This window comes from Molothrus aeneus, chromosome 8 (assembly GCF_037042795.1).
Source record: "Molothrus aeneus isolate 106 chromosome 8, BPBGC_Maene_1.0, whole genome shotgun sequence".
Classification (NCBI taxonomy): Eukaryota; Metazoa; Chordata; class Aves; order Passeriformes; family Icteridae; genus Molothrus; species Molothrus aeneus.
This window is the reverse complement of record NC_089653.1, coordinates 6,356,161-6,370,093: the sequence shown is the minus strand read 5'-3', so window position 1 is coordinate 6,370,093 and position 13,933 is coordinate 6,356,161. Positions and strand designations below refer to the sequence as shown.

Sequence of the window (13,933 nt, the reverse complement as noted above, 5' to 3'; positions counted from 1 at the left end):
GTGATCCTTCATGAACAGGCCATCAAGAGCTGCCCTCTTAGTTCCATTACACAGCATCCCCTTCAATGCTACCTATTATCAACACATTATAAAGAAATAAGGCATTCAGAAAGCACAGACTAAAGTAATACAGAAAATACACTCCTGCAAGCATGAAGAACTTTTTCAGCATACACTTTTAACCCATGCACTCATGAGGGTTTTTCACCTGACTGCCCCCAGGACATATTTGATCTAAAGGGCAGCCAAACCAGTGAGCTGCCCAGCTGAAGCTGGCAGAAGGGGAGGGAGGTGCCTGCTCAGGAGACCTGGCTAGTACGTGTTTTCTGCTCCACTTCCTCCTCATACAGCCTGGAATTAGCAGAGCCACCAGGCTGTGCCCATCTGCTGTGGGCCAGAAGGATGGAGGGTAGCTTTGGTGGGGAGGTGACAGTGGCAGCACATGCTCTGCAGGACCTACACTGCTCCACTCCTCTCCTCTGTTCTGGGAAGGAGACACATCACAAACACCATTTGCTGACAGCACTCAGTACCTGGCTCACCACAGGCCTTGGCTGGGAGCTGCCTGCTCTGGCTGGAGGCCAAGCTGGCAATGGAGGCTACTCCAAACCCACCAGGAGCCTGGCCCTGGCCTGGCACAGCCACCAGCACAGGGAGGGGATTGACTGGGCTGGCCCACTGAGGAAGGAACCCTCCCCAGCATGTCCTCCTAGCAAACAGCCTAGGAAAATCCAACAGCCAGGGGAGAGAGCTGCACAAAAGGAAGCAAAGGTCATCCAAGAAAAACTGCAGAACACTTGAGAGCTTTGAGGGCTCCTTACCGTCTTTTTTCACCCAGGACATGGCTGTTTTCTCAGAGGTTACCAACTGACAAAATTTATCCCCTATGATATCTAGAATGTATTTAGAAGTTTCTAGGTCCAGTTCATCATCTTCGTAGTTTTCATGTGTCCATAAACTCAGCGCTTCATCGTCATATTGATCAGGAGAGGAGAAACCATCTATCCTAACCACTCCATTCTTACTAAAAGACAACCTAAAAATGAAAACAGATAGTTGAACTGCATGTATCAGTATACTCTGTGACTTCCAATTTACTTGCTGCTTATATCTTACAACACAGAGGTTTTCTTTCCACCTTATCATCCTACATAATGCTTAAATTTTAAAATAAATCCTACTGATGAAAACAGCGTTAAAAGGATAAGTAAGGAAGCACAAAAACTAAAACTAACCTTTTAGGAACTTTTTTTCCATTCCATTCACTCATCATTCTCTCCCTCTAGCATTTACTACTCCTTGAAAATTGCAGACAGAAAAATTTTCTTTTTCTATTTTATTTTCATTGAAGTTGGGTTCCACCCACTTTCCCTTCTCACTTTCAATTTTCAGAATGTCTGTGACAGCAGACATTGATTTCTATTGACTCACTTTGACTTTTATTTTATAGATTCTTGTATCCCACTACTCTCATACTGAGAAAACAAGGGTTCAAACACTACATTGAAATTTTTCTAGGCAGAACAAATCAGCAACAGAAGCTAACGTTTTTATATCCACTAAACTCTGACCTTTCAAAGGCTTTCCTGTTGCCCTACCCAGGGCCATTCTACTAACCCTGGCTGCACTTAGCCTATTTTTAAGTGGTAACAATTAATCCTTCCATCTTATCCAAAACAGGACAAGTCATTATACAGATGTGATTATAACAGTTAAGGAGTTTATGGCATCAAGACAGTTCTGAATTTACAAGTATCAATAATAGCATTTAGATATGTATTCAAATGAACAAGATGAAATTATCAACTTTCAGCTTCCAAAATAACCATTTCCAAAAGAAGTGTGAACGTCTTTTGCAATTCAAGCTCAACTACCTAAACACAATGAAAATAATTTAACTGCTGTAAAATTTACCACAATACAATAAAAACATCCCATACTGTTTTTTAAAAATGTTGGCAAACCCTTATGTTCTCTCCTTTAGACTGGGGGAAGAAAATCAACCAAAATTCCAATTTTGCCAAACATGGAAGCAAATATCCTAACAGAAAAGGTATTCAGAGTCCAACCTTGAAATGATTGCTAGAGATCTATCAAGTCTTGTGACTGAAGATTCATTATAAAAAAATTAAACCCCATTTAGGGAACAATGTCTTGTCAAATACAAGTTGAATTAACATTGACAGCACAATCCATACACAAACTGAAGCTGTTTTATCCTTTCTTGGAGCTTCCTGAACCCCAGGAAAATTTCCTTCCTTGTGAGTTTTCCTTGATGGGCCATTAATTCCAAAAAGAAGAGATCACAACTCCTCTCTGTCCTCAGAAAACTCCCATAAAACCCTGAGCAACATTCCCACCATATACTGGCATAAGAACAATTACAAGTAAGTGCAACTCTGTGGTTGTACAACTTGTCCAGAAAAAGTGAAGCTTGCCTTTTGAAAATCCCACTTCAAATGTCAGACACCTGTGTAATGGTGATGTGCTGTATTTTCTGCTTGCCTAAGGTACAGCAGGCAGATGTTCTGATGTCTTTGCTATGAAGCTTTTAAGCAGCAATGAAGTCAATCCACAAAAGAAATGCAAATGTAAATACTGTTAAAATAGATGCTGTCTTTTATCGGGTAGACTGAGCCAGAAAAATCAGACATGCTTTCAAGTATGCCAGTCCTTTGTCAATATTATTTTTAAAAGCTGAAGCACCACATTACCAGGAAATTAGGCATACTTACCTCCTAAAGTAGTAAAATCTACAAAATACTGGTGAGTGAGTGGGTTCTTCTCCTTTCTTACTTCTTATTAACCTACATTCTCTACACTTTTGTAGATTTGGTCCTATTTCAGAACAAGAATCATCCTGCAAAAAGGACTCTCCCGTTTGCTTCAGCTTCTTTACTTTGCGCCAGTCCTTTAACACGGAGCGAGGTATCCCAGCTGCAAAAGGAAGGACAGTTTCAGATGAGGTACTGGCACTGCTTCCTCACACATCAGAGACAAGATAGTCAGAATTCAACTTTTTTTTCTGGTACATTTGTTACCTGCATAATGTATTTCATTTTTATTTCCACCTGCCTGCCTGTCAGCAGCCAAGTGAAAAAAGCAAAGGTACCAATAAAACTTGCACAGGCAGGAGCACACTTAAGTAACTGCTAAGCTCCCAAGACACTACATTTTTCCTTATATTAGGTGTATTATTCCCCAGATATTCTACTAAAACCATCTTCAGAATCTCATTCTGATAAAAAAAGCAAAGACATACAATACTGCAAGAAAGTTAGGTTTGTACTCTGTTTCTGAAGGTGTGGGCAAAAAGAGCCACACTTAAATGAGTAACAGCAGAGCTTAAAAAAATAACCTAAAACCAAATTCCAACTCCTTCCAAACTTTTTTTTTTTTAAGTTACAGAATAGCAGTTATATTCACAGAATCCATTTACACTCTGGTTTGTTGGCTTTGCAAGGCCAAGCTGTATAATTCTATTTTCGATACTGAAGTCAGCAGATCTGACACTGAGTAACATGAGGAGCAAGTCTATTGAGTAATAAGTGCAATTTTCACATACAGGTTTTGAAACTCAACCCTGTTGTCATTTAACCAAGCTTTCATTTTAAGGAGTCTTGAAAGTGGCACCACTCTTATCTGCAGACAGGGAGAATTATCTGTCATTTCATCTACCACTACTCTTGAAAGTTCATGTCCTGTAAACAGGGATCTGATGTAGGGTGATAAAAGGGTCAGGGTGTTAACTTTGGACTTGGTACCTGGGTGCAGACTGGTGTTTTGCCAGAGATGACTTGTGCAAACTTTACAAGTGACAGACTGCCTGTGCCTCAGTTCTTGGCCTAGAAACCACATTCCACACTCACCCAAGGCATGACAGTAACTGGATTAAAACCCGAGGAGTAAAAGGGGCACAAGTACAGGTTTTACTAGTCCAAAACAATGATTTCTGCCTTGGAAGCAGAGATCCTGGGTGTCACCTGGTAGCTGCTAAGACTTCAAGCTCTGTGGGTAGGCACCTGAAGACCCCCAGCACGTGCAGGGCTTTGCAGGAGGGAGCCTCACAGCCCGGAGCTCTGAGAGCTCCCGGGGGCTTTCCAAAACAGCATCAGGACACAGCACTCTTCAACCCTGGCAGATCCACACACCACCCATGCTGCAAAGCTGCCACTGAGCCTCTAGCACAGCCTGTTACCTCCAGCCACCTAGAGAGAACCCAGGCAGCTGTTCCAAGGGAACATTATCTTTCCTGAAAGCTCCTCAAGGTTGACTATGATTTTGCGTAAAATCTTCGTGGAAAGTTCTTTTTGAAAGAAAAATCTCTGACCAGCTCTCTTGCAGAAATTTACCACAAAAAAAAATCTTTTGCAACAGCAGAAAGATCATAAGCACTTAACATGTTAAATACATGTATTTACAGTTTACTTGAAGAAGAGAAGCTGGAAAAGATTTCACAGGCATGTTTGCCTTGATTTTCCCTTTACTTGTGAGCAGAAAGAAAAAGTACCATTACCACTGGACCAAATATCTAGAATACTTCACATGGACTACAACACTTTCAGCACCCAGTACAATTCAGGGATCAAGTACTCTCAGATACCAGAAGAGTAACATTATACACCAGACAGTGAAAAGCCACAGAATGTAATTACAGGCAGTATTGCTCATTTTCTTGCTACCTGTACTTAAAAAGTCTCACAAGAAGTAATTTAATGGTAGACTCTCTAATACTTAACCAGACCAAAGACAAAGAAGAATCCTTGGAGAAGAATAAATTGGGATAAAAATAAGGCAAGTTTTTAAATAAAATCCCTTACGTTGGCAGACCAGTTTCTCTTTTCAGATTAATCTAGTTACAATCTGCTATACGTTACAGTATTACATTTAAATGGAAATTTGTATTTCCCTAAATTTTTTTATTCCTTAAACAAGAGGGATGTTAACACCATGTACTACACATGCTAGTTAGGAGTGTGAAATTATTCTCCCTTAAACCTTTCATTAAATTAACCAAATCATAACTGAGTGGCACCAGGCTCTCAAGGAACTGCCTCTGGCTTTCTGATCAAAGGATGAGTTAGAGTTCAACAACAGAGAATCTTTCCCTCCAGCAGTGCTCTAAAAATAAATGCATTAGATCTTAAAATAAAAAAAAAAACCCCACATATATATATAGAGAGAGCTCAATACAAGTTGCATAGCTATATGCACCAGCCTGCTCAATTCTGATGGACAGCATAAACGAGATGGTTTACTGCTTATTTTTAGGCCAAGAACCAGTTTGTTAACACAGATATACAAAATGGTCTATTTCTTACACCAGGATATTTCAAATGGCCTCAAGACAGATAAATCAGGACCTACTCATTTACACAGGCATGTTTTTTAGCTCTTTTCCCAGCTATGGTACATGACAAACCCTCCAGGATTAACAGTGTTGGACTTCACACACTTTTGTGTCTTCCAAATCAGATTAATATACTCACTGCTGTTACTGCTGCTCTGTAACTTCAGCTTGCTTTTTTCTTTGGCGCTCCTGCTAAGAACACCATTTGGTTTCACTTCTTCCTCGGTATCACCCTTTTTTTTCTGCAAATCATTTTGTTTCTTTTTGTAAGTTGGCTTGGGCTGCCGTTTAGTCCTTTGCTCTGACTTGCTCTCGCTTTCATCAGAGTCACCACTTTCAGAGCCAGACTCGTACGTTCGTTTTCCTTTTCTCCTTGGGTGCTTATCTTCCTTCACAAACTTATCTGCCAAAATTTTGCTATCTATGTTATTTTGCAAATCATTTGATGTAGAAGCTATTAAATTGACAGTACAGGGCTTAATAATTTCTGAAACACTGTTCCCTGAATTATCTTTTTTATTAGTGTTTTTATCTTCCTCTGAATGCCTTGTTAGCCAAGCCTTTTTCAGTTTAGTGTGGTAGTTTGGCTGACTCGTCTGGGAAGTTTGCCCACTGCCTACAGAGTTCGCTTTGTTTATTGTATTACAGACGATAGCACTGTCTGGGGAGAGAGAGGTTGAAAATGTCTGATTTTTCACAGAGTTGGACTCAGCCTCAGCAGCATTGCTACTTTTAAACTGAGCTGCGGCCAACGCTGCCTTGTGCTTTTTCAAATGAACAAAGTCGGTAGAGGTGGAGAACGCCGAGCTGGGCTGAGCAGCGCTGCCAGCAGCGGATGTAACCGGAGCTGCAGTGCTGACCTTGCACTCCTGGGGCTGCGCCTGGCCCTGGCCCTGGCCGGCCGCCCTCGGGGCCGCGCTCTCCAGGGGCGCGCAGGACACCGCGCTCGACACCGAGTCCGTCACTGCAGAGCTGCCCCGGCTCGACACGCTGGTGGTCACTGCTGCCGACGCAGTGACATCCGTTTTGGTGCTGCTGCAGATGATAGTTGTGGTAGGAGTGACAGCACGAGGAATGCTGCCCTGCGAGACAGCTGCAAATTTCTTTTCATACTGTGTGCGAGCGCTGTCTGAGTTCACATTTGGCAGTATGACTCTTCCAGTCTCCCTGGCTTCCGCTGTTTTCAGGCAATCTGCTGGATTTGTCACAGCTGAGGATCTCTCACTAACTCGATCTTTGGAAGCAGACTGCATTACTGGTACATTCTCATATTTTGTGCTAGAAGGAGGACGCACAATAACAGACGCTGTAGCGGACTGCGACTTTCCACTCATTCTTTCGGTGTGCCAATCCACTTTTTCATTATTTGGGGCATTATTAGACTTCCACATTTCTGATAAATTCTGCTCAGAAGTGCCCTTGTAAACAGTTTGGGCTTCCTTGGGCTCAGGTACTAAAGTTGGCGGTTTCTGCAATTCCTGTATTTTGCCACCACCAGCATTAACGGGTTGAACAGGAGTTAGAGTTGGAGGTGAAAGGCTGCTGTAGCTGCTCTCCTTCTTCTCCAGGTTCTGGTGCACAGGAGGGTGAAACACAGGGGCCCTATGCAAGGCAGGCATACTCCGGAGTGTATTTGAAGATGAGACTGACAACTGAGTAGGGCTCCTGCTGTCACTTCTGAAAGAATTTACAGCGTGAGACTGCGCTGACTGTGAAAGCTGCTCGGGTATCTTGCTTGCAGAGCCTTCGCTTTCCGGTTGGTGCTTAATTAAAGGTGGCGGTTTTGAAAGTGAAGAAATGTAGGAGGGGAGAGCCTGGGCACTAGCTGCTGTTGAAGGACAATTAGTTTGCTTATCAACATATACACCTGAAGCTTCCTTTGATGGGTACGATCTTGGTGGCTCATTTACTACACTGTTAGACAAGGTAGTGAAATAGTTACTCTGTGGCAAATTCTGTGGAACTGAATGTTTCATTTTGTACAGTTCTGACACAGAGCGTTCAGCATCTTTGTCGTATTTTGCTGAATGGCTTTTGGGACTTGAAGATAAGGATGTTACCCTGGAGTAGTTCTCTCTCTCTCCCTCCAGTGCCTTTATTTTAGCTGTAAAAGGAGCAACTTCAATACTTTCTTGGAGAATCCGCCTGTGTTCCTCTTTGTATTTGCTCAGTCGCTCCCCAGTCTCCTGTGGTGGCCTTGGCAGCTGGTTCAACATTGGATCTGCATAATGTCTGTGCATATGGCTCTCCTTTGCTGTCTGTGTTCTGCTCTGCTCCAGCTCACTCTTCACTGGCGCAGTGGTGACAGAACGCAAAGGTTCAGCAAAAGCTTTCCTCTCCAGCTCTCTGGTTGAAGAAAGGTTAAGCAAACACAGGTTAGCCTGAATGTAGTACCATGTGCTAGACGGAAGACCTTTCTTCCCATGCCCTGAACCAAGTTATCTATTAACACAAAATAAACTTTCCTCTATATTAAGTACAATTTTCAGAAGTCTTCAAATGACTCACAAGCTCAAGTACCACACCAAGTCACAACAAGGCAACACAGTGACAAGCCTGTGTCCCCCACAGGCACCCACATTTATGAATAAACTAAAATGAAGCTAAAAGGCAACATCACTTGCAGAAATGCACCCTCACCCACAGAGACCAGTGGCACACTTACTCTTTGCGATGCTCTACGATGCTTTTGGACAGAGGCGGGCTGGAATGCGTGGTCAGCTTGAGAGGCCGGAGGGGATCTGCACTGGACGGTCGCACAGGAATGTGACTCCGTAAACCAAGGCTGTCAGCTGAGGTCACTGGGGTGGGCTGGTGTAACCAGGGGCTGGGAGTATTCTGTTGACACCAACCAAAACAAAAAGAAAATCAGATTTCAAAATAATCATGGGACCACAAGGGTAACTCTACCAAGTCCTACCAATGATCAAAGTAAAGTAATATATTTCAGTACCAAATCATAGACAGTAAATAAAATTTAACATTTTAAGTCACTTTTTTGACCAACTAAATAAAATATGACTGTACTTCCTCCTCTAGACTTTCAGCATACAAAGCAGTTAACACATTTCAGAAGCATTCTTAGAACCATTTAATTTCCAAGTACTCAGGATGAGCAGTTAATTCCAGAACAGCATTTCAAGCTCATCAAAATTAATAAACCAATGACAGCCTGACAACACTTAAATTCACTAGTAAAAAGACCATTACCTCTTCAAAGAATTGCATGAAGTATTTCTTAAAAAATACAAATATGGCTTGATATTTCTAAAAGCAACTTTATCTCCAGCCTTATGACAAATCTCAGTAAAAGGGATGTAAGTATCTCCTTCCTGGATTGTTCCTCTCCTGCCCCAACCAAATAATTAAGTATGATAATCCTAATTAATCTGCTTTATTTAGTCAGGCATTTTTATTTGGCTTGATCATCATCATCATGCTATTAAAACCATAAATGTACACACTTGCCATACTGTGTAGCATGGCAAAGACACAGTCCAATTTTATGCTGTGTACCTCAACACTCCAAAGGTGGGTCTCCTTGTTCAGACACAGTGGTAAATCTTAATCTATGAAACTATTTTTTAATCGACTACTTTGTTAAGTTTCTATTTTCTTATCTTTACTGAAACTTGTGTACCAGCCTGCAGAAAAGACCAGGAGCAGCTCTCTTTCTCCTCTTGCCCTCCCTCTCTCTCTCTCCCCCCCACCGCTTAGGAGACCTGCTTACAAGAAGTGCACACAGCAGAGTGGAAAAGCAGGGCACCTGTTAAGTGGGGCTCAAGTGCTGGGGACAATCCAAGAAGGGACGGGGGGACAAGAGTGAGCTTTTGTGCACACCCCAAAGCCTCAGGTGCTTGTCCATCCCTACCTCCTTCCCCTCCCTACACTCCTCACCAGTCCATCCCTATCCTTCTCCTCTGACTTGGCAACTCCAGTTGGGAACTGCTGCAGCAGAAGGGGAGCCAAGAGCTCTCATGACACGTGCACACAGCACAGCCTAGATCTGCAGGTGCTACAACTTTGAAGTTCTGATTTCTGTGTTTTTGAATATTTAAAGCAGCCACTTGGGTTTGTGCTGACAGTTTTAGTGCGCACGTTTCCTCGGCCAGGAGTTCCCACGCTGCGGGGAGTTCCCACGAGCAGCCTGTAAGCTGCATTAAAGTATTATGCAAAGAAGGCCCATCACCTTCTCCCTAGAGGAGCTGGGGAACATCTGCCTGAGCACCAAGCATTGCTCAAACAGCTTCCTGACTCCACCTGCACCATCTACTGCCCAGCCCAAACATGGGAGCTGCCACAGCCCCCCAAGGACAGCAGGGAAAGGTGGGACTGGGGCACGCTTCCCTCAGCTCAGAGACAAGGCTCAGGCCTGAGCCAGCCAAGGGTGGCTGCTGCTGCTGCTCTTACAGCTCAAACACAGATCCCTTTCTGCGATTGTGGCATCCATGCAAACCAACCTTGGAAACGCCCATTCTGGGTTTCTAAGATCTATTTAAAAAAGGCCTCCAGTGCAAGAGCTAGAAGACAAGTCACCACAAGACAATTGCCACATATCAACATAATTAAAAAGCTACGTGCCTCAGTATGCAGGGCTGCATTCTTCAGGCAGCCAAAGTGAAAACAACGTCTATCTTAAGTTCTTTTAAAATGGACTTCTCTATAGGGTGGAGCAGGCAGCAACACGAAAAGATAAATCCACCTATCTTTTTCTCTTAGGCTTTTCTTCACTGCTACATTTTGATTTTATCACATTTTAGATCAAACTCATTTCATATTACAGGGCCAACTCAAACTGACTGTTTTGGGAAAGACTTAGCCACAATGGCTTGGCTTTTTTTTAAGAATGAATCTGGGGAGAAACAGCTTTCCCCATGATGAAAAAAAAAATCTTTCTAACCATTCAGAAGGCCAAGCTTTGACACAAAGGCTTACAATTTGGCAGAAGGACCACTGTCAGTGACATGCCTTTTGTGGTCCCTGTGAAAATCTGCCCAAATTAGGCCAAGTTGAAAGCCTCTAAAGATCAGTATGCACATGCTCAGTGGTGGTTTAATTGAAGCTGGCAGTAAAGCTCTCCAAAGTTTCTGTCTGCACTACACATGCTTCATCTTACACTATTCCTCTGAGGTGCCTGCAATGAGTATGCCATACCCCAAGCCTTCAGGAGCTAAGAAAACCCTTCCTGTAATTGCCACGTCTGCCTGCCAAACCCCACCACCACACTGGGCACTAGGCTGAAAAACACAAACCACCTCTTCTGAGACTGCAGTGGTTACACTCAGCAGACAGACAGAGCAATCACCCTGACTTGAATACAGAGGAGTGGAAAGCAGATGGGAAGGCAGAGATGTGTGTCAACAAGAAACAGAAGGGGAGAAAATAACACTCCAAGAAAGGGTACACAGATAGGTGTAAAGACAAGAGAAATGGCTGTACAGTGTGCTTGAAACATTTAGAAACGCAAGAGTATTTCTCTCCAGAACTTCCCACTGCATTTAGTACTCCTTCCTTCTCTGTCTTTCACCATTACTGAGTGAACAAGTATGAAATTTCACTATGAAGACAACTGCCTCACTTCTCCTAATATTTCACTTACACAATGGTACACAGTTTCAGGCAGCAAATATTTAGCCTGTGAACTTGAGTTCCCAAACATGCTAGCTGACCTCACCCTTAGTCATAAATCAAAATCAAACATTTCATCTTTCTTTAGAATTCTTAGGAAATCAAGGTCTGGAAAAACGCCCTACACACATCCACCATGAGACAGTGGTTACTGCTGTAGCTCCAGTCCTAGTTATCTGCCTACTCAAAAACCCCACCATCACAACATTACTCAGTGTGACACAAACTACCACATCTGTACCTAGGAAATCACTGCTGGGAGACACCAGGCCCAGCTAAATACGTCATCAAGAAAGGATCTCAACTTACCCTTCTCAAGGAAGCCTCCGCGTTAACAGGAGTTTCTGGGTGGACCCATTTGGAGGAGGGCAGACCGAGTCCTGAGTAAGCATGTGTTCCATTTGGATACTGCCAAATAATTGGATAAAGCCCTAGCTGATTATAGGAAGCAGAAGGATGAGCTTGTCCGAGAAGATGTGGAGACTGGTGTTGTAACATCTGTTGCTGCTGCTGGTGTGCTAATGCCAAATGGCTTAAGCTGCTAGCATGAGCAGTCTCTAGTCGCGGGTGGGCGCCCAGCAGGGAGGCAGCAGGCACTCCGGGCAGCACTGCGGGAAGTAGATGAGGGTGATGAACAGAATGGTGGGATGCGCTGCTAAGGGGGTGAGGGTTAATAGCGGACAAGGGAGCCTGAGCTGAAGACCCAGCGAGCAGATGGGATGAACCAGTTAATGCAGGATGATGTGCGTTTGGATTTAAACAGGTTCGGTGGGATGAGGAATGCAGAGGATAATTATGCTGATGCAAGTAAGGTGAAATGTGATTAGTTCCTGTTTCTTGTCCAATCAGAGTGGGGTCCCTGTATACTGTGAAATGTTCATTCTTGTCAATGATAAGAGGACTCTTAGTAGCTTCTAGAGCACTAACTCTAGCTGGAACCGGATGAAAACTAGACCTAGGCAAATCATGATCAGTTTTATTGGCTGACCTTGTTAATCCAGTAGCATGGCTGTTTTGGGAACTAACCTTCGACTTCACAGTATCGGAAGATTGGGTGAATTTAGGCTTAACATCAGGTGACTTTGTTTTAGGATGATCAACTGAAGCACTAGATTTTGACTTCACAGAATCGGGGACGGGACTTTGTTTACGCAGTTTACTCTCTTCTGCTAGAGAAGCTACGTTTAACGGAGACATAAATGAGCCATACTGCACTTTTTCAGAATTTAAGTGTTCATTTACTGGTAATGTTTTTACAACCCCAGGTTGTATCAAATCCGTTTTACCAACACTGCTAACCCAACTTTGATCGGCTTCCTGTTTTCTTGCTTCAAGGAAATTTGCATTTGCAAATTGCTGCTTTAAATCACTGCTGTGAGATTCTATTTTCTGAACTGTTTGCAAACCAAAGGTACTTGCAGCATTATCCTGGTTCTCCTTTTCAGAGTTGTTTTTATTAGTAACATCAACAGCACACTTAGGAGTAGGAGGCCTGGGTAAAAACTGCTCATTTTTCAACTCCACAGTATGATGTTTTTCTGCATTACACTCTTGAACAGGTGGATCCTTGGCATTCTGCTCATAAAGTGGTGGCTGCTCCGCTGCATGGAGCGAAGATTTTTCCTGATGATCCAAGACCGATGACTTCAGTCTTTCTGTCTCTTCATGGTTTTTATCCTGCTGCACCTCATCCCATGGAGACTGTCTATCTGTTAGTGTTTGTTCTACTCCCTCAGTAGTTTGGGATTTTCCTTCTTCTCCATTTATCTTTGAAGAGTTCTTGCTTTTTAACTCATTTTCTGAATTTTGCTCCGAGGATGAATCTGTTAATCTTTTATTTGAAATCTCCGAGTCACTGCTCTCAGAATAATCTGAGATGTTGTCTGTCCGCAGTCTCTTCACATTTAGTTTTTTTTCATCTTCTTCAGGTTTTCTTCTTTTATTAAGAAAGTGTTTATTTTTGGTCTTGGGGTTTTCTGCAAAAGATAAAAACACATCTATCAGATTTTCAGTCTAATACAGTTTTACAAAGCTCTCCCACCCTTTCCATTAACCACTTTTACCTCCTCGACCTATATAATCATATCTTTCATCTTTCATCTTCTCTTCATCAGGCATGCTGCTATCAGAGCCTTTCCTCTTATTTGGCCGAGTATTCCTCTGTTGCTGGTGAGAATTCTGTCTTGGTGCTGCAGCTTGGGAGTTCATTGCTGGTCTGGGACTATTTGCTTGTGCACGTGTATAATGACCCTAAAAATAATTTGTTATTAATTGACTTAAATGCAGTGTTAATTAGTGTCTTTAAACATGTATTTTTAACATTTGCAATATATGAAAATATTTAGGTAAAAAGATAAATGTATCTACGTGAACTGTGTTGCTGTTCTGGTTGGAACGAGACCGTCGGCGTGAAGTGATTCCAATATTTTCACCTTTCAACAAAGAGTGAACAACATCATCTAGAAAGGTCATCTGAACCATAGAAGGATCAACATTCTGAGGTTCTAACACCTGGTTTATGTGAAAAAAAAAAAAAAAAAAAGAAAAAAGAGAAGAGAGAAAATAACAATCCACAGATGTTCAGACAATGCCTAATCTGTATTTTCTGTACCAGTGTTCACCAGTCTATTTTGTGTGCTAAAGACTAATCAGAGAAAAGCCTACTTAATCCTGACAAGCAGAACTGACATATGACACAACAAATGCTGGGAACAGCGTCAAACCAAAGCAAATGTGTCTTTACATGCCATTGTAAAAATAATTTTTTTAAAAAAAAAAGCTAAAAGTATCCCACCACCCATTCCCTCCCCCTTCACTAACCTGCAAATTTGAGATTTAATAAGTTATTCATGGAATAACCCCTAAGCAGTAATTACAATATACAAATATTTTATAAAATTCAATCTACTATAAATTATACTGCAGAAGCACATCACAGTACTGCTTTCAACAGAA

The 13,933-nt window shown here is 42.4% G+C and overlaps 1 protein-coding gene across 2 annotated transcripts in view; it reads right to left on the bottom strand.

Moving 5' to 3' along the window:
• The window catches only part of JMJD1C (jumonji domain containing 1C), a 159,632-nt gene that overhangs the window by 19,542 nt on the left and 126,157 nt on the right, over nt 1-13,933 (bottom strand). Inside the window, exons 6-13 of one of the 2 annotated variants that reach the window (XM_066554272.1) lie at nt 13,346-13,489; nt 13,042-13,228; nt 12,005-12,954; nt 11,288-11,386; nt 8,016-8,188; nt 5,490-7,696; nt 2,736-2,937; nt 822-1,036 (exon numbers count right to left, since the gene is read on the bottom strand). In XM_066554272.1, the coding sequence (XP_066410369.1) occupies nt 822-1,036; nt 2,736-2,937; nt 5,490-7,696; nt 8,016-8,188; nt 11,288-11,386; nt 12,005-12,954; nt 13,042-13,228; nt 13,346-13,489 (4,177 nt within the window). Of the gene's footprint in view, nt 1-821; nt 1,037-2,735; nt 2,938-5,489; nt 7,697-8,015; nt 8,189-11,287; nt 12,955-13,041; nt 13,229-13,345; nt 13,490-13,933 lie in introns of both variants that reach the window. The other variant, XM_066554271.1, reaches the window with a different exon arrangement.